General features: G+C 40.0%; 1 protein-coding gene across 3 annotated transcripts in view; it reads right to left on the reverse strand.

Annotated features, from left to right (window-relative positions):
- Positions 1-658: 658 nt before the first annotated feature.
- The window catches only part of GHR (growth hormone receptor), a 130,115-nt gene continuing 110,565 nt past the window's right edge, over positions 659-20,208 (reverse strand). For all 3 annotated transcript variants that reach the window (XM_088152889.1, XM_088152887.1, XM_088152888.1), the window contains 6 exons: positions 18,187-18,353; positions 16,635-16,813; positions 15,259-15,421; positions 10,340-10,430; positions 5,789-5,858; positions 659-4,719 (listed from right to left, as the gene is read on the reverse strand). In XM_088152889.1, coding sequence (XP_088009015.1) covers positions 3,730-4,719; positions 5,789-5,858; positions 10,340-10,430; positions 15,259-15,421; positions 16,635-16,813; positions 18,187-18,353 — 1,660 coding nt within the window. In that variant the 3' untranslated portion in view covers positions 659-3,729. The remainder of the gene's footprint in view (positions 4,720-5,788; positions 5,859-10,339; positions 10,431-15,258; positions 15,422-16,634; positions 16,814-18,186; positions 18,354-20,208) is intronic.

Here is a 20,208-nt window from a genome sequence, read left to right on the forward strand (position 1 = left end):
TTTTCTCATAACCAAAAGAATATCCATGTTCATTACATTCAGAGCTAGTTGCCCCCCCCCCCCCCCGATATCTCTTGTGCTGTTTCACCAGTGGAGGCAGCAGAGTTCTTGAGGCTACCTAAACTTCTGTAGCTCAGAGGTGGGCAACCTTTCGTAGATAAGGGTCACATTTCTGAGAAACCGGGGGACTTCATGGGGTCACACCACACATGTGGGTGGGGCTGTTTTAGGGCTTTTGCATAGTTTTCTTAGGGTTTTAACTGTGGCATACGTATTTTAAAGCTTACAAAATGATGGGAAAGTATGCTTCCAGTTTTCAAAAAGGATCCCAAGGGCCACAAAGAGGGAATTCATGGACCCCAACCCTGCTCTAGATGAGGTGGACTACAATCCTCAGAATCCCATCCAGCATCTCCATGAACAGGAATGGATTACTAGAGTGGATTAGGATGTCCTCATTCTCAGCTACAAAAGGTAGATGTGGAGATCAGGGCTGCCAATCATGCTTTCTATGAATTTCCCATGTGGTTTCATTTATACTTTACAGGAATGACATCTAAAAAATGGCATCCATTGATAGTAAAGGACTGATTGAAATTATGTGTTTTCCCCCCTTCATTGTAAGGGTTTTGCAATGAAGTATGCAATGATATCATGATGAATTAAAGAAAATAAATTTATTTAAACTTTGAGGAAGGAATTAGAACACTGACATAAGGCAAGTTAAATATATAAACAGAAATACACAAATCTTCATACTGTAGTATATTGTTTTACGTAACCAGCAAAGTACCAAAATGACATTCTGAGATTGATTGAGGTATTTAACTAGTTTTTGGTGATGGAAAAAAAAAACATCTATCTGACAAGAGAAACATAGCATTAATTTCCCTCGCCATTAAGAGAGGCTTACATAGCTTTAATTGCATTAGTGCTTAAAATTAAAGGTGCCAGCTGTTAGAGAAAATACATCTTAAATGCAAAGCCAAATACAAGCCAAAGAATGAATACATCAGAAAGTTTATTTCTGAATTGTTGACTTGCTTCCGAGCAACTTTCTTCCTTTTAAGATGCTTATACATACTAACATGTGTATCCCTGCCCAAGGCCTGCGTATGTAACCCAGGATGTTGGAATCTAAACCTTAACAGTTGTTGCTGAGAAGCAGGTGTGTGGTCATTTTTAAACTTCTACACCATTTCATATGTCTCCTAAAGCTTGCTCACTTGGAATTCTTTTCATTTTAGCTGTTCCTACCAACAGGGTCTCTTACAACCTGCCAATGTATCCTGCCACCCCTTTCCAGTTCTCAGTTTTTCTAGGGATAATTAGCTGAGCGAGATAGGTACCTCTAGCAGAAAAAAGAGCCAGTCTAACTTTCCTCTCTTATTAAGAAGCCTTCAAAAATTTAAATAACTGAAGCTTGCCTTCTTTCTCTGTGGTGGTATCATCCTAAGCAACTTTATTAAGAAGTCCCATGTGAATTTTTTGCAAACTTCTCTCTAATTAGATTGGCCAACATAAAAGCCCACCTCATGGAAGTTGGCCTGATAGAACATACTATGGCTTACTTCTAAGCAAACAGGCAGCAATTGCACTACGGTTGTCTTCAAGACTGAAGACTATTGCAAATACACTACGTAACAAGACCTTCACCTTGCTTCTTTAAAACAAATCAAAACAATACTAACAAACCCCCCACCCAGGTATAATATAAACACATTTCCAAGAAGGCAAGTGTAATCTACATACTACGTTCATTACTATCACAGCTTGTCAGATGGCCACTAACTGTAATGGCCCACAAAGGGAACAGCAATGGAAAGGAAAGATTTTTCTTCTAGATTTAAATCCTCTTAAGACCAGTTCAGAGACAACTCTTCCCCCGCCCCCCCGCCACAGTTATGTGGATACCCATTATTGTGATCAGTGCAAAATATCTGCACCCTTTCTATAATGGGACAACTGTAATCATCTCTGAGTAGCTCTGAATTCATTGTAATGTTTTCCCATCCACATTTCTGCCCCTATCAGGGATCACTAGCTTGGTGATATAATGCACGCTTTATGTGCAGAAGAGTCTAAGACTGACCCCGACATCTTAAAAAAAAGACTCGGGCAATAGATAATGTAAAAGACCTCTGCCGAAGATCTCAGGGAGCTACGGTCAGTAAAAGATGTCTATCAGGGCTAGATGGAGAAGGTTTCTGAATCAGAACAAGGAAACGTTTATACGGCACAAAAGCTTCATATCTCCAGGTCATAAACTCCCAGTTCAGGTCAGTGACTCTAGGAAGTTTGTGTGCTGGACATACTCTAGGTCTACATTTAGGAACAGTCACCTGCGGGCTCAGGCTGAGAGCAGTATTAGCTGTCTGGAAAACAGCGAGGAAATAAACAAGTAAGCAGACTGCCTATTTGAAAAGGCCTTGGAATTTAAACCTGGTTTATGTAAACAAAATATAAAATTAAAATATGTTAAGGCGTACCATGAGAAAAGAACATGTAAGGCTTAAGCACACTAATTCTTTAAAACTCTCCTACAATCAGTATTAATTAGCAGATTATCCTAAATAAAAAGTTGCACTGTTTATAATACTGTTCTACTGAGTTTCGTATTTTCATTTGATTCAAAATCTAAAATGCTGACAACCTAACTTTGACTCAGTATTAGTGTTGGGTTTTTTGTTTAACCTTTAAAGGATGTAAACGTTTTGTTGTGAAGAATACTACTATCAACTCACCTATTTACCCTTTAGTTATAAAAAATGTAACTGTGTTCCTAAAAAGCCCTGAAAAATCCAAATCCATTTTAGGTTTTACTGCTATAAAATTGTACGACAGATTGATATGCCAGTAAAAAATATTCAATGTTGTACGTGTTTGTGGTTTGCTACAAAATGTAGAAGTATGAATAGTGCTTTTAAGAAATGAATACCCCACCCCCCACCCCCAGTAGTGCCACAACTTAAATTCTCTATAGCTTTGATGGAGGTATAAAAATATTTTTCCTTATTCTTTTTGTAATTGCTACACTGATTGCAGCAGATACATTCCATAGACAGATCATAATAATTAAACTACAGTGTGCAGTCTAAGTATAAAATATTCATGCTTGCTTATATGAAGTATTAAAGTAGATTTATATTTATATTAACCATAATAATGCTTTATTTAACAAAACTATTTTTGCTTCTTTATCTAATCTTTCATTCTCCAATTCCCAGTATAAACTTCTCAAAATGTTCAAACAAGCACACAAACAAAATTCCACACTTACTATTAGCTTTTTGAAGAAAAACGATTTACAATGCATGACACAGACATCCAATGTGTTTGGGTGAAGCCCAAATCAATACCTACAACAAAAGACAGTCACGCTACTGAACCAGCCCCAGCAACATTTTGTAAGACAATATTTACAAGACACAAAGACAATACTGTGATTGACTCAACATCACAGGTGAAAGTGGAAAGGGCTGCATCATCACCAACCATCTGAAACTATTGGACATCTTGGCTCTGGTTAAAGCATAGGAACACAGAATTCCTCTTGGGAATTTGCCTCCCCATTCACATAATAACTAATAAATGTTCTGCAAACATCAGAAGCTTTCTGTAACACTGAAATGAATTGGAAAACCCCTGTGCTTGAAGAACTCTATATGTATATTGGGCCTTATGGAGCTAGGGATGATACAGTTTCCCACATACTCAAGAAAAAGAAAGCTATGGCAAGATTTTGTTAAGTTGCTCTGTGCTCACATAGCCACATGACATGATGAATTCTTTGTCTGGCACAGGGAGAGCTGTAGCATTGAGAACAAGGCCTTGTGGAGACTGTACCATATGAATGGAGGTATAGTCTGCCACAGGTATCTCAGAACCTTCTGGCTCTTTTTCTTCTGCAGCTGTTGCTACTGTAGTAGGGCTCACAGGATGAGTGATAAGGCTATCAGTGGTCAAGTAAGCATCCTCGAAAAAGCTCTGGACTTGAACTTCTGGCTCATCCTCTTTGGGAGGTGTCACAGTGACACACTTTTTCACATCCAACTCACAGAAATAGGCACTGTCCGTGGCCAAGGTTGGTTGACACTGTGCAACTGGTTCTTTCTGAGCTTCACTTTGGGTTTTCCCCATCTTAATTTTTTGTCCCGGGGATAGCACAACACTTCCTCTTGGTGTAATGTCGCTGACCTGTGTGTAAAAGTCAATGTTTCCTACTGAACTTTGATTGCTTAACTGGGTCTGGACAGGTGGATTGGTTATCTCAGTGGCAGGAACATGGGGTTTTAGGTCCTGTTCTTTGGTTGGATCATCCGACAGCAAGTGGGCAGATACATCATCAAGACCTGGCATTGACTTTTCGCTGTCTTTTTGATCAAGGCACAAGAGATCCTCTTCTTTATCAGTTACCTTTTTGGACTGATCAATATCTGAAGTTCCATCACATGTATCACTTGCACTGAAATCAGTCTCTGGGATATCAGGCTCACAGCAGCTGGCCCGTCCAGAATCATCATCCCTCACTGCAAGGCAGCCATGAGACTTCATGTGAACATCACCAAGGAGCCTATCAGTATCTGATCCTTCAGTTCTCTCTTCAGCTTCATCAATATCCAGCTCAATAAATTCCACCCAAGAGTCATCTCCGTAAAGCTGGGGCATGTAGCTACCATGACTGGCTAAGATGGAATTAACTTCATCCAGTTTTCCTTTCTTGGGACAAATGTTTAAAAATACAACAAAGGAGTAACAATTATTGTTTAAATATGTCATTCATGTATGAATTCTACATGCATTGCAGTAGTAGTTATTCTACTCAAACAGAATTCTTAATCAATTGCCTAATTAAAAGATCATGCAAATTATGCCCCAGACTTGAAACCTGATGCAACTAGAGGACAGAGGAAACCTGGGAGCAGAAGTCTTAATGTGATGTCTAAGAATACTAGCTTTGCTGGAGACTCCCATGAGAGGGAGTTATAGGAGTCAGCACAATTAGCATCTGCTCCTGTCCTCTGACTCCTTGGACTCTTTTGCTGTTACTAGCCAAAGACAAAGACAACACTCTGGCTTGGGATTATTAAAGTTGGTTGCAAAGTAATGTACAACCTTAACCTACTTTGTGTGATTCAGCTTCTTGTATCACAAGGAACTAGCAGTATGCTGATAGCCTATACTAGGCCCATATTAAAATCTGCATGAGTATAGTAGTATATTAAGTCCAAAAAATCTCTCAAAATGGTCCATCATTTAAGGACACACAAGTTGGGAGTTCTGGGCATTTTATTTCCTTTATCTATATCGTTATCTATAATCTATATCATTGATGCACTTTAGAATTCCTAGAACTTAAATGTTATATCAAAGACCTTTATCTTTGGAGAAGTCTATAATGCTGGTAAAGGTGGAAGGAAAGAGAAGATGAGGACAACCAGCTACAAGGGATGGGTACAGTTACAGAGGTGATGGGTACACCACTGGAAGACTTGAAGAACTAGTTTGGGAACAGATCATCCTCGAGAATATTTCTTTATGTATGTGGTCACTGAAAGTTGACACCAACTTGATGGCACATAATCAATCAATCAATCAGTCCCAACACCAAACTGGAAAGAATGCTTTTACTAAATGTGTAAAAATTATTACATAAACCTATGCAAGAAATTGGACAACACTTTTCCTTAGATAGTATACCATTTTAGAATATTTAAGCCATCCGTGCTATGCAGACAAACCCTCAAGCATGTTGATTTTGTACAACCGCAGTCAATTTGCCCATTACCTTTAACAGGTCTGGATCAATTCCTTTAATTCTGGGCACTGGAACAGGAGGAAGGATCAATATTTTCAACCTGAAAAAGAAAAATTAACATTTAAGTTCTAGGAATTCTAAAGTGCATCAAAAAAAAAAAAAAACACAGTAAAATTGCTTATTTTGGTAGCATGATAGGTCAGACAGAGCTCTTGCCACTTAAAGCCCCTGCTTTTAAGAAAAGCCAAGAAATTGGTCTAGTTTCAAAATGTATTTCTGTAGCCCCAAGAATGAAATTGTGAGGAAAAACAAAACATAGGAATTAAGGAGCGAACCACTGACCATCCCCTACTGAAGTTTAAATGCATTGATAGCATTGGGGTGCATATCGTAACGATGGAGCAAACCATGAGCATTGTGAAAGCCACTCCTGTCATAAACTGAACAGATCTTTTTGTGACATGATCATGTGCCTTGGTATGGCAGGTTTCCTGCAATAACTCCGCTGTTTGTCTTAAAGCATTTAAATCCTGCCAGGTCATTGCTAACTGAAAGTCGTTTTCACAATTACTTATCTGTTGGTAAACTGCACCTCTGGATAGTTCCTTTATCATATACTACAGTTCGTGAATACTCAATTCTGCTTTAGTAGGTTTCCTATCTAAGCTTGGAGTTCCAGACTTTCTTGGATAGATTCATCCAATCTTATTCCAATTCCCATGATTTGGAATTTCAGTTGGGTCATAAACAGGTGTTTGTTCCTCAGGTGGAGCTGCTCAGCAGTACTAATTTTGCCAATTTGTTCAGCAATTTAGCTAATTGGTTTTACACAAGTCTGCACTTCTCCTTTGACTCCTGAGCATAGTTTCTGAGAAAAGAGAAGCTGCGGTGGCTGTTTTAACCTTTCCAATGGCTCCTTCACAGAGCAGCATTCTTCAAATGATTAAAGAGCAATTTGCTAGCTTGTGGCCATTTTTAAATACCTTTTCTTTCTCACTCCATGGGAATGGACCCAGTGCAATTACGGTTTTAATTAAAAAGTCAAACTTCCTATTCTCCTTCAGTGGGAGGGAACCTTTTATCCTGCCTGTAGGCAAGATCTAGTTCTTAATCCTTTCCCACATTGCTAACAGTACCTTGCTGATTATGCTAATTGTTGTGCTCAATATTCAAAACCTGAATGAAGTTCAACCAACTCAACAAACATTGTCCACAAAGGAAGCTCTAGGACAGCACCTTGGCAACTCTTCAGAGATCCACCTTGCAACTGGCAGTCACTGCTGACTAGCTATCCTGTCGGATTTCTTCTGGTTCACCCCAGGACACACCTGGATGTACTCTCCAAACAGACATAACTCCAGTGCTGAGACAGACTAAAGAGTAGGAGGATCTCCAACCAAAATGAAGATAGAACCCACAGAGCTGGATTCAATTTCAGAGGGCTGGATTCAAGGAAGGGATTAAAATTAGAAACCTGAAAGCCAATAACCTGGAGGAGGAGGAGGAGGAGGAGGAGGAGGAGGAGGAGGAGGAGGAGGAGATGAAGGGAATCAACACCACTGAATAAGTATTAGTATCAGCATCGATATCAGTCAGAAATGGTGCAGTTGAAACCACCAGAAGAAATAAAGCTTCATTTTTGCTTGTATTTTCCCTTAGCACCCCCCTCTTTTTTTCCCACCCTCAAATTTCCTTCTTTAGATTAGGATGAACCAATGTTATAATAAAGAACATATTCAGTTTTGAGGCTTTTGGTCTGGTTATTCTTATTTGCACACTTTACTTTAAAAGAACTCAGGGGGTACACTGGAATATTTTCAGCTTGCCCATCCTTGCTTGTTTGATATATGAATGGATGGATTTCTGACAAACTTGATGACATCTTTATCCCACTGTTGGGAGGCAACTTTTGACTCTGACAAGCACTGGATGACAGAAGAGGAGACAAGTCTCCTGGAACAGTCCTCCATGATCCAGAGTTCCCAGTGCTACAGAGAGGTCTATGCTATACCTCAGTGCGGGGGGTGGATGGGTGCTAAAAGAAAATACAAGTAAAAATGAAGCTTTATTTCTTCTGATAGTTTCAACTGCACCATTTCTGACTGATATTGATACTGATACTAATACTTATTCAGTGGTGTTGATCCGTTCTCAGAGCTGTCAATTTTTTCTTCATCTCAGGGCATCCAAGAGCAGCAGCAAGGTGTGTGTGTATGTGGAAGCTTCAGGGCCTGGGGGTTCTCTGGAGGAGTCATGACTGCCATTTCTCCTTCCTCTTCCTCTTCCTCTTCCTCTTCCTCTTCCTCTTCCTCTTCCTCCTCCTCCTCCTCCTCCTCTTCTTCTTCTTCTTCTTCTTCTTCTTCTTCTTCTTCTTCTTCTTCTTCTTCTTCTTCTTCTTCTTCTTCATCATCATCATCATCATCATCATCATCATCATCATCTCCTCCACCTTGTCCTCCTCCTCCAGGTTATTGGCTTTCGGGTTTTTAATTTTAATCCCTTCCTTGAATGCAGCCCTCTGAAACTGAATCCAGCTCTGTAGATTCTATCTTCATTTTGCTTGGAGATCCTCCTACTCTTTATTCTTTCCCATAACTGTAAATAGCCTTCACTTCTGAAGTCTTGATTGCAGCTTTCATTCTCTATTCCATAACTGCTGCATGACTGTTGCTTTCCCCTTATCTCTGTTTCATCTTTTGAACTTATGAAGCAGCTGGCATAATATCTTCTTAACCTTTTGAATTTACAGTTTAGCAGGCATGACCAATGCTAGAATATTTAACATTTTGAACTGATGATTTATATTAGCAACTGGATGCAACCCACAAGGCTCCTCTAGTTGTCAACATGTACATTGAGATGGAGAGATTTTAAGGGGAGGGGTTGTAAAAAAGGAGAGGCATCTTTATTTCTAATGCAATACATTCACACTTAAATTTAAGAAAACATTCAAGATGTTCTTGTAAACCAACACACTTTTAATTTATTTATTTCTCATGCAGACATCTTTATGTGGGGGAATATTCAAAATTATGTAGCATCCATCTCCCAACCAGCACTCTCAAATGCTACAGTCTAGATTTTATCCTAGCTAACTTAAGAGTAGTACAAAGGGTATAGTCCTTATATTCGTTAGGAAGGTATCCTAGGCAAGGGGATAAGACAGAACTCTCCCTTTAAAATAGTCCATCTTCAGAGAATGGGAAGCTGATCTCCAGAGTTGTTATTTTCCAAAATTTTGATGTCAGAAAGTGGGAAAAGGAGGCATCAAAGGATGGGCTGGAGACCTAGCATAAGGGACTCCAGAGTCTTTGTGGCCTCAGTCATGCTGCAAACTGGCTAATGATCTGTTGCAGGTTAAATCAGTTCCCTGCCATCAGTTTCAATTGCAACTGGGGAGCAATGTTCCCTCTAATTTCTGACATGCTGTGTGCAGGAAAAGAATGGTTTTGTGCAGCTTTTCCCAAACCAAGTACAGGTTTGTGTGCCATAATATGAGTAAATTGCAAATACATGTAATAGTGATATGTTAAAATGTTTACATATTTCTTAGTAAAAGTACAGAAACTAGAAAGTATAATAGTACGTCATATACAAACTTAACGTTGTACTTTTAAGTAATTTTTGACTGTTAGAAACTGTCCCCTAAAGTTCTCTTGACAACATTTTTCAGAAGTGGTTTGCCACTGCCTCTTTCCTAGGGCTGAGAGAGAGTGACTGGTCACCCAGCTTTAGATTAGGATGAACCAATGTTATAATAAAGAACATATTCAGTTTTGAGGCTTTTGCTCTGGTTATTTTTATTTGCACACTTTATTTTAAAAGAACTCAGGGGGTACCCTGGAATATTTTCAGCTTGCCCATCCTTGCCTGTTTGATATATGAATGAATGGATTTTAATTTGCATAGATTCTGGTTTTCATCAGAGTGATCTGTGGTATATGAGCGCTTCAAATTCCATGCCTCCAAAATCAAATAATGGATGTCAGACAATTGAAGTCTTCTGCCTTTGCGGTGTTTTGAGGGTTAGCTTAATATAGCAAATAAAATATAATGAAACTGTTCTTGAGAGTTTAAATGTGGCAACCTTGGAAGTTCTTGCTGATATCATTATTCATACATTCAATTCCCTTTTGACATGCTTATTTATAATAGTCATTACAGATTACTGAATTATTTCATAACCATCCAACAGCCCATTGAATATGTCTAGACTTTACTTGGCTGTTTTGGAATTTTCAACTTGTTTATTTTTTTCTTAAAGTTTATTTTATTGTTTGCAAATATTAGGGTCCCCTTAAATAATAAATCCACCCACCCTCCCACCCACCCACCCTCAACAGTTTCCCATTCCATCATCTCCCATAAAGATTATTTTGGTCCCCTATGTGACCACAATCTACCATCAGTCAGAAAACCATTTGGCTGGAAAGAGTATCTGAAAACCCTTTTGCCCTGATAAAATAACAAATGTACCTTGGAGACCCAGAGTAAATTGACTCTGCCAATAGTTTCTGTGTTAGAGAAAAGCAACAGAAAATGGATGACTAGATTGGGGGCAAAAATCTACCCCAAACTTACTTTTGCTGTTTGGAAAAGAGGACAAGAGACAGCATCACCATTAGGCCAAGTGTCCCAAAGGCCATCACCAAAGGCCAAGGAATCTGGAATTCTGAAACAACAACACAATTAAAAATGTGACATTTGCATCACTTCCCAGTTTTGTTTCTATTTCTTTGATAAAAATCTTGCCATTTCATGCTTGTTTAGAAAATGTCTGTGTGATGTGTGGATTTCCCACACGTGGCATCTCCCTGGTAAGTCAACTAGGTCCTTCTTGTTTAGCTCTCCCAGCTTGGTGTTGTCCAGATAAATTGGATTTCAATGCCTATCATTTTCCAGTGACTACACTCTCTGGGTACTGAAGTCTAACACCACGGGAGCAGAGGCGTGCTATAAGCAACATCCCTTTTGTACATGCACTGATGGTATTTCAGCACAATGTTGCTTTTGTCATTTGCTTCCCTTTCCCTTCCCTGTGGATACTTCTGATTTGAGGGTAACCAGATCGGAAACAGCTATTCTAGCTGAATCCCATTAATAAACCAAGACATTTCTAATCCACTTAATAAAATGAGAGACATTTCTTCTCTGCTGTAAGAAATAATACAATTCTTTGCTAATTCATATTCACCGGGACTTTTCATTTTTTACAGTATTTGCTTAGAATTCAAATACTCTTAATAGCCATTTCTAGCTTTTCACATATTGCAAACTTTGCCTCTATTTTAAATCTCTTCTGCTTCTGCCAGGTTAGAACTTCAAATGTTATCCTTATTTTGTTGGCTCTATCAGCAGTTTGCTTGCAGTAAGCTAATTCATAATACCAACCCACTAAAGCATGGATATCAGACAATGAGACAAGACTGGATAATTAACGAAGCTCCCCAAATTAGCTGTTCAGTCCCCAAAGTTCAGTCTTTCACAATTTGTCTTGTTTTTTCAAGTCAATAGAAGATAATATCTGTAGCTCAGGGTTGAATGGTGGAGTCCTTGGTGCTCTCTGAGCTTGGTTGGTTGATTGCAGAGGCTTCATTACGTGACTAGGTAACATCATCAGTGCTAGTGAGTGTGGGGTTTGCTCCCTGTTTATATACAGTTTCTTGCCCTGCCAGTGTTGGTCGAGGTTTCTCCTTGGTAGTTCCTTGATTAGGGTATCATTTTCTGCTTGATTGTCTCCTTGGTAGTTCCTTGATTAGAGTATTGTTTTCTGCTTGATTGTTTGTCTGGTTTTAATCCCTGCTTATCTGGGTGTAGGTTGCTGGAGAGGATGTGCTCTGGTCTTTTTGTTTCCTTCTTAGCTTTCTTATTGTATCTTTTGAATGGTGTGTAAATGTGGTTTATCTCTATGTGTCTATTGATGGCTGATGTGTCTGAGTGCCAAGCTTCCAGGAATTCCCTAGCATTTTTGGATATGGCTTTTTCTAGGATGCTCATAGTTTCCCAGATGAAACTATGGTTGAGTCTGTCTATGTGTTGTGAGATGAAGGAGTTTTCATCGTGTCTTCTGACTGCTAGTTGGTGTTTATGGATGCACTTTACTAGTTTTCTGCCTGTCTGTCCTACGCAGTGGCTATTACAGTCCTTACCCTGTATGTTGTAGATGACTCCTGTTTTTTCTTCTTGGGCTACTGGGTCTTTTGGTTTGCTTAAGATGTTTAGTTGGTTTGTGTGCTGCGGTGATGCCCTGTAGTTGTAATAGTCTGTTGGTTGTTTCTGAGGTACGGCAGTGTTATCCTTTTCATAGCTTGTGCTGATTGTGATGTAGTGGGTTGAGTGGTCAGGCATAAAGTTGCTTTTTTTTTTTTTTTCATTAATCAATCCGCTTTCAGTTGTGACCGATTCTACAGAGACTGCCTGGACGAGTCCCTACAGTTTTCCTGGGAAGGTTTTTTTGGAAGTGGTTTGCCATTGCCTCCTTCCTAAGGCAGAGCCCAGCTGGTGGTCGCAGGAAATCAAGTCTGTTCCATTGCATTGCGTCCAGCAACCAGCAACCGATTCCTGTTTTCCCGTGCACGCCGCCGCCAGCATTTTTCCTCCCACCAGGGTGAGAGTACCTATTTATCTACTTGCTTATGCTTTTCAGCTGCTAGGTGGGCAGGAGTTAAGGGTGCAAGACAGGAGCTCACCCCGCTGCGTGGACCTTGGGCTCAAACTGCTGAAGTGTTGACCATTTCTGGCCAGCAACTTCCAGTGTCATTAATCCACTGTGCCATCACGTCCCTATAAAGTCGTGTAGGTATCCATTTTGTTGGAAGATGTTGTATAGGTGATCTGTTTCTTTTTCTGATGTTCTGGGTTGCTGCAGTCCGTTTGTGCTTGTCTGAATAATGTGCTTACACAGCTCCTCTTGTGGGAGGTTGGGTTGTTACTTTGGTAATGGAGCACTTGGTTAGCGTGGGCTGTTTTTTGATAGACTTGTGTTTCTAATTTGCCATTGTTTCCAAACAGTAATCTAAGTTTCCATGTTCACAATCTCATCATACAAAGCTCCATCAACTGAATGAGCAAAGGTGGCAAGTCCTCTTCCTCCTCCATTACTTTTTGTTCCCAGGGTTCAGAATGCTTCATTAGGCCAACAAATACATTTATCTTAAAGGGAGCCAAAGAAATCTCCCAAAATATATTCTTAGATGCTCCTGCAGGTTACAGAAGTTGGAATTATGTATTTGGTAAGCATCATAATGGGGAACCAGTTGGAGTGACATGCACTCTGCACAAATTTAAAGACTTAATCCGTCAAATCCTTTCATTCAAATATTCCTCCTGCGAGGAACTCAGCTTCCCCACAGTCACTAGAGCTGCGCTGAGCTTTGGATGCAGAGCTTAAAGGTGCTTCAGAGTGTGCAGGGGTGCACATGGAGAACCTGTCTGCAACTTCTTAAAGCAGATGTGTCTTTTCCTAGGATCATGTGGCTGCTCTCCACAGCTACTGTGGGACTGATTTAAGGACTTGCAGACAGGTGCTATGTCAGTTGCCTCTGCACTCTTCAAAGTAGCTTTTGCCCTTGGATCTAAAGTGCCATACAGCCCTGTTTAGAATTCTTCTTGAGGAATCTGACATTCGTTGTTTCCTTAAGACCATCCAAATCAGATGCATGCTTATTCAGTCCACTCCATGGGGCTTACATCTAAGCAGATACGCACAATGAAACACTCCTCCACCACAATGGGATTTCCTCTGACTTTCTACATACATATATTCTCATCACAATATTTTCTGGAGTAAACAATAGTATGCAAAGCACAGAAATAATGTTAAGTAATGGTTTTCCATTAAGAAAGAAAATTTACGCACACTTTCCCCCCTAAATTTCTTTAAGCACCCTGCTCTGAGATGACAATACCTTCAACACACCCTCTGCATAACTCAGAAACTCAAATGGAACTAAACTCAATATAGCTTATTGTTGGAACAGAATAATTAGTATTAATTTGCACATCCCAAACACCTGTCTTCCATGCTCTCTCTCTCTGTCTCTGTCTCCCTTTCTCATACATTCTTCTTTTTCACACAATCTGTTAAAAAAAAAAAGTTCAATGCCATAGTATTGGAAGACATTTTTTTCCTTTCTGGCCTTCATATAGTAAATAATGCATTTAAGAGAACTACAGCTGCGGTTTTTCCTGAGGGAAACCTAAGTTAGAAATGCATTCTGAGCAAGTTGCACTCGGGACACCACAGGAATTCACTTCCATTGAAAGAAGCTTTTTCTGCTTTAATTGTATTACACTCCATGGGGGAATTTAAGGATATTTATACAGATGGATATCTTGGAATGATCTTGAATTCTAAAAATAAGTTACAAGGAGGGGAGGGAAGGGAAGGTTTCCCCTAAAACAAAACAAAACCAAACAGTAATGATCCATATGAAAAATTCATATTTTGACCCAATCTGGAAGAATCTGCATCAGATTGGTCCACTGGTGTTGGCTCCCCCCTTCTTATGTACCATATTTCCTGAAGTGAAAATACTTTTATTTTTTCAGCAATGGAATGAATGGTGTAATTGTGAAAAAAATCACACTCTTAAAAAAAGAGATCTGACGTAATTGTAGCTTTGTTTGGATCTATTTTCAGCTTGGTTAGAGATTCTTTCCTCTGAAAAGCTGGGAATGAGGCCTTGAACCTTTACGGAACTATTGATTTGTAGAGTTTAGGGCCTACATTAAAAATAAAGGCACTATGAGCACACTTCATAGATGCCTTTCTATGATTAAAAAAGTCATAATAAAATGGTTCCTACTTGAAACAGTTCATATGTAAAACATGATTATTTAGCCAACAAGTGAAAATACTTAGAGTTAGGGTTAAAAAGCAAAGCAAATGACACAGCTCCCTGAACCAGAAACATTAATCTTTAATAAAACCTAGCAGTGTAGCTTGCCAGAAAGGCAAGATCTTGGGCTTGCCTTCCCACCTTTGAAAAATCTTTACAAGAGCTACATAATAGTGCAAAACAAAACAAAAAGAAAAAGCTCTAAGTGATGGGAAAAGAAACTAGCTGTATTTACAGATTTGCCAAGAAGAGCCCCAACACAAGTAAGAGAGTCTTGTGGCTAAGAAGGCATGTGGTTTACGAGCCGTCCCATTTCTAACGAAAGGTCCAGATGCCCGTAGAACCTCTTGAATCATAATATTATATATCTACCCTCTGCCCATATGTTCACAGGATAGCTTCTTTCCCCCAGCGCTACCAGTTCAGTCTCTAGCAGAAATGGTAAAAGAAGGAGCACTGCTTGATTTTCTAGGCTAAAGTTCCCATGTATAGCTCATATTCCACTGGGAAAGTTGGGTTCAGAAGAACTTTGCACGTGTGCCTGCAAACATCACATGCACAGTATGAGCCATATGGGCACACAACAGTTCGCAGTGAATTCAGATGTCAGATGTTCAGAAAATATTTAAAAGGCAACATCACAGAAGATGCTTTTCTCACCTTCCTCGCATGGCACTAGTCCTTTTGAACCAAACGACACATAGAGCACTTCACTGAATTCGCCAAAAATTGCAGGTGTTCCCTTTGCTCGAACCCGTATCTCATAATCTTGGCATGTCTTCAAAGCATATATTGGAAATTTGGTAGTGTGTTTTGGATCCAGCTGTAATAATAAATTGAATGCTCCTCAATTGACTGCTGCTACTCATAAGCAAGCACATTCTTTAAGCATAAAACTATGCAAGGAGGCAGAGTTAGGATTTGGGTGTTTTGAGATTCTAGAACAGTCTTTCCTAATTTAGCCTGGTGCCTGTATTAGACTTCAATTCCCAGAATCTTTTAACTACATGTAAGAAAAAAACCCACCTGGGAAATGCTTCTTTTAGAACAATACAGAAAGGTTTTGAAAACCTGCAATCTTGCAGGTTGAATTTTATCTCAATATGTGTTGTGAATTAGAACTAAATATGTCAGCAAGTGGTTCCAATATAGTGCAGATACCCACACTAATGCTTCAATATGTGACCGTTTCTTTTTTAAGGCAGGCTGTGAACTTGATTGCGCCAGTTTATTTCCTGGACCACATGGTTGAAGTGTACATTGCTAATGTAATATAATGCTTATTTTTAAAGTATTGTCGAAGGCTTTCACGGCCGGCATACGATGGCTGGTGTGGGTCTTCCGGGCTGTGTGGCCGTGTTCTGGAAGTTTTGTTTCCTAACGTTTCACCAGCACCTGTGACTGGCATCTTCAGAGAGCAGGAGCACAGACAGGAGCGGTTCTCTGAGAGACTTCCAGAACGCGGCCACACAGCCCGGAAGACCCACACCAGCCATCTTATTTTTAAGGTTCAAGCTGTGCTTTTGGCCTTATCCACATGCAAGAGGGATGCAGAGCAGCAAAGGGGACAACATCAGAGGTCTGTTAAGTAGAGGGATCACTATTAAATATTAAATACAGAATGAATGAGGGAAAGAGAGGAAAATACAGCATGAGAAATAGAAAGATATAGCTAGAATTGTGGACAACACTAAATTTTGTTGCCAGTCCCACTTGCAGTATATATTACACAGGAAAATTGAGTGTGTTTGTGGAGTCTATGGGACTATAATTCACTGACACGCAACCCTACAGATGTACCTATGGTACTGTTCTCAAAGTATTTCCCAAAATGTAAATAACAAGCTTTTAAGCTTTTGCAGGGCTCCGATCTCTGCCTCTTATTCCCAATACCTCTGGATGGCCCCAGGCTGGGGAAAGGTCTCTGAGTTTTGCTCTTTTAATTGTGAGCTGCCCAGTTGGGGGGAGATGGGCGGCATACAAATTTAATAAATAAATAAATAAATAAATAAATAAATAAATAAATAAATAAATACCTCGTGCCATATTGTTTCATTGACTCCTTTGTACTGAAGCTGATAGAGTAGTGTGATCCATCCATTCCGAACATCTGCAGAGGGTGGAGGCTTCCAGGCAACCTGAATATCAGTATAGACGCCTATTGGGCTGGTGTCCAGCACTGTCCAGTTCAGCCCAACTGGAGGATCAGGAATTACTGTGATTGAAACGTATTTTTCACAGAGTTAATCAAAATGTAAAAGGAAACACCATCTAGCAGTGCACCCTCTCAGTCTGTCTGTCTGCCTGCCTGTCCATCCATCCATCCATAAACACACACATGACACTCTTCCTCCTGGAAATCAAGATTATTGGCTTACCCACTTGCTTCTGAGGAGATGGATTTTTTCCCCCTACATGGGCATTACTACTACAAAATGGTTGTCAATGAATACAGCTGTAGGTGTGCTAAGGGACTCATCACAAAGTGGAGAACTCAAATACATGTGCATGTGCGCATGGAGGTGGCTAGCAAGCTTGATCCTAGTCCATTTAGGTGGTACGGGTGGGGTTATTTCAACATCCCTAAATATTGAAATAGTAAAGATTATTTTGAAAAGATTGATTGCATACTTTACAATACTTAAAATACTTGGTGCACAAATTGGAGTGGCACTGTGAAATTGGTAAAGCTCCTATGCAGAAAAAGTGGCTTGGGATTCTGACCAGCAGTGATCCTCTAGGGCAGGGTGAGGAATGGCATCTAGGGAGTCATTTACAGCCTGTAAACTTTTTCTTAATGTTCCCCAGGGCACGACTGCCACATTTTGGCAGCACAATTATTGAAAACTGGCACCAATGCACTGTTTTCCAATTTGAGGCAGGACACACATGAAAACTGTAGCATAAGTTTTAATAAAGTTTAAAAAGATGCCAACTTGGTATATGGGACAACTCACCCCCTTTTCATCATGGGGCTTCAACATTAAGTGGAGTACTGACCACACCTGCTTCAAGGTCTCACGCTTAGCTCCTTTAACTTTTAATAGGCTTTTACAATCAGCCAGAGTAGTGGTAAGCAGTGATTTTAGGTCTCTCTCTCAGCCCAACGCACCCCATAGGATTGTTGTTATGGCAAGACCTACCTAGAACTTACTAGAGCAGAGCAGAACTGAACCTGAACTAAACCTGTTAGACAAGAGCAGTGATGTCATGTTTCTCTAAGTTATAAAGAAGGAAGACAGATAGGAGTTGGGAAGCAGAAGTGGTATCTTGATGCAGAGCTGGAATTAAGGAGGGTATATAGTGGAATTGGGCAGTATTTCCATTGCAGGACAGTTAGGGGAAAGCACAAATTATAATAGGAGCTGGTGAATTTATTTTATGAACATTCTTGTTTGTGAGACTGCAATATAGAAAGAGGGTGGCATAATTTTGTGATGTTTTGAAAAATCTCTGGATAATCCCTAAAAGTTTGCCTTCCCTCTGTAACCACTTCTAGTCTTCAAAATAATACATAGCACAAGAATCTCAAATGCTTTTGTTCTAGTCCAAGAAGTGAAATAGAAGAGATGCATAGCAGAACAGTACCTATATCATCAACCTGGAAGTATTTGTCATCATATGACTGATTTGCAGCATGAAGCTGAACACGATAAGGGACCCAAATGGAGGTGAAGGATGTATTGAAGTAACAGCTGTTTTCACCAGAAGTTGTATAATCAGGACATTCTTTCCATTCTTCCCACTCAGTCAACCTAGAATGGTAAACCAAATAATTAAGGTAGAATCAAAGAGTTGGAAGGAGGCAGGTAGAACCTTTCCCATTACCAAGTTAAAGTCTTACTGACAGGCTACTAGCATATATATGCTGCCTCCACTGCTGATCTCTGTCCAGATTCTACTGCATCTGTTCTAGATCACTGCCAGATGGTGTTGTCCTGATTCTGTCTATGCAGAGCCTGATAGATAAGGTGATTGGTTGCATCCACCAGCCTTACTGCCCTCTTCAACCCAACAGTGGTCAATCATAGTATTGCAGGAATAGGGTGGCCTGACACCAGGCCTCTGTCAAATATCACTATGTTTTGCCTGCCCCTCCTCTTAGATCCCATTCTGTCAAAATTGGTCCCATGACACCATTATCTGTCTGAACCTGGGACAAATCTGGTCAAACTATCATTGCTAGCTAGAGTAGACTACTGCTCTTGTGCAAATCCATTGGGCTGCCAATGTTGCATTGGTGCAACAGCAGAATGGTGGCAGAAGAGGCTGACCAGAGGCAGGAAGGAATGAGATGTGTCCTTACCTGAAAAAAACAATAAGCACTTCTTGGTTTACTTCTCTTGGTGCTCATCTGACTTTAGTGTAACTGCTTCTACATATCTTGCAACTGTCCTTGGACAGTGTTAGAATAAGGGGGGAAACCAATAAGCAGGGAAGCATTACTTGAGCACTATAACACTATCAGGGATACTGACCACCTTAGATGTTATAGGTTAACATTTTGTTTAAAAAAGAGAGGGGCAGCTTGTGGCCAGCCCAGAGGACCCCCAGTGTGGCTGGGGACAAAACTTCCAGTTTTTCATTTTTGTCTTTTTTTGGAGCTTCCACTTGTTAATATCTCAAAATTTCTTCTGGAAAGATGCGTTATGTTAGAAAGAACCAGTATATATGAATATGTTTTTCATCCTGTAAAAATGCCTCATCATCCTCTCTGGTTACTTATTGTTAAATGCAGTAGCAATATTTTGAATGGGAAAAAGAGAGAATCCTTGCTTTTTAAGGCTTCACAAGAGGAATGCTACCAGAGAAAGCACACTACGTGCAAAATTTACAATAATGTCACGGCCATGACTGTCAGCTGTTGTTCAGGTAGTCTGTGAACATGAGATGCACTCAAATCATGTTCAAAAGCAACCTGCACAACAACTGGCAGGCATGGGGTTTGTGTACACATTCTCTCTGATCTACTTCACCATATGGCCCCCACTCCCATTATAAAATTGTCATGATTTGTTGGCTACTTAAAGGGGAAACATTTCTTGAATGCCAGGAAGCTAAAAGCAACTGCCTCAGGTATGGATTGGGTTCGGGACAGGAAAGAGGAAATGGCAGAAAAACAGGGTTTCCAGGGTGTATTTGTGCTGTGTTCAGGTGCAAGTGGTTTAGAGAAAAGTTCTTTATATCATTCATCATTTATGCATCTCTATGACATCCTATCTTAATCACCTTTTCTTCCAAGTTACAAAGCCCCAACTAATATAAATTTTCCTCACTCTCCCTTCTTTCAACTTTATAGCTGTACAATAAAGTTTTTGAGGTTTGGTGGCTAAACTGTGTGTGTGTGTGTTCCTTCAAGTCAGTTTTTGACTCCTGGAGACTGCCTGGACAAGTCCCTTCAGTTTTCTTGGCAAGGTTTTTCAGAAGTGGTTTGTCATTGCCTCCTTCTTAGGGCTGACAGGATATGACTGACCCAAGTTCACCTAGCTGGCTTCGTGCCTAAGGTGGGACTAGAACTCATGATCTCCTTTTTTCTAGCCTGATGACTTAACCACTACATCATATAGACAGGAGTGAGGCCGACAGAGAATGAGAATGTGATAACTTTGC

This window comes from Python bivittatus, unplaced genomic scaffold (assembly GCF_059951505.1).
Source record: "Python bivittatus isolate LINGU-HERP-01145 unplaced genomic scaffold, Pbiv_v1 ctg000570_np1212, whole genome shotgun sequence".
NCBI lineage: Eukaryota > Metazoa > Chordata > Lepidosauria > Squamata > Pythonidae > Python > Python bivittatus.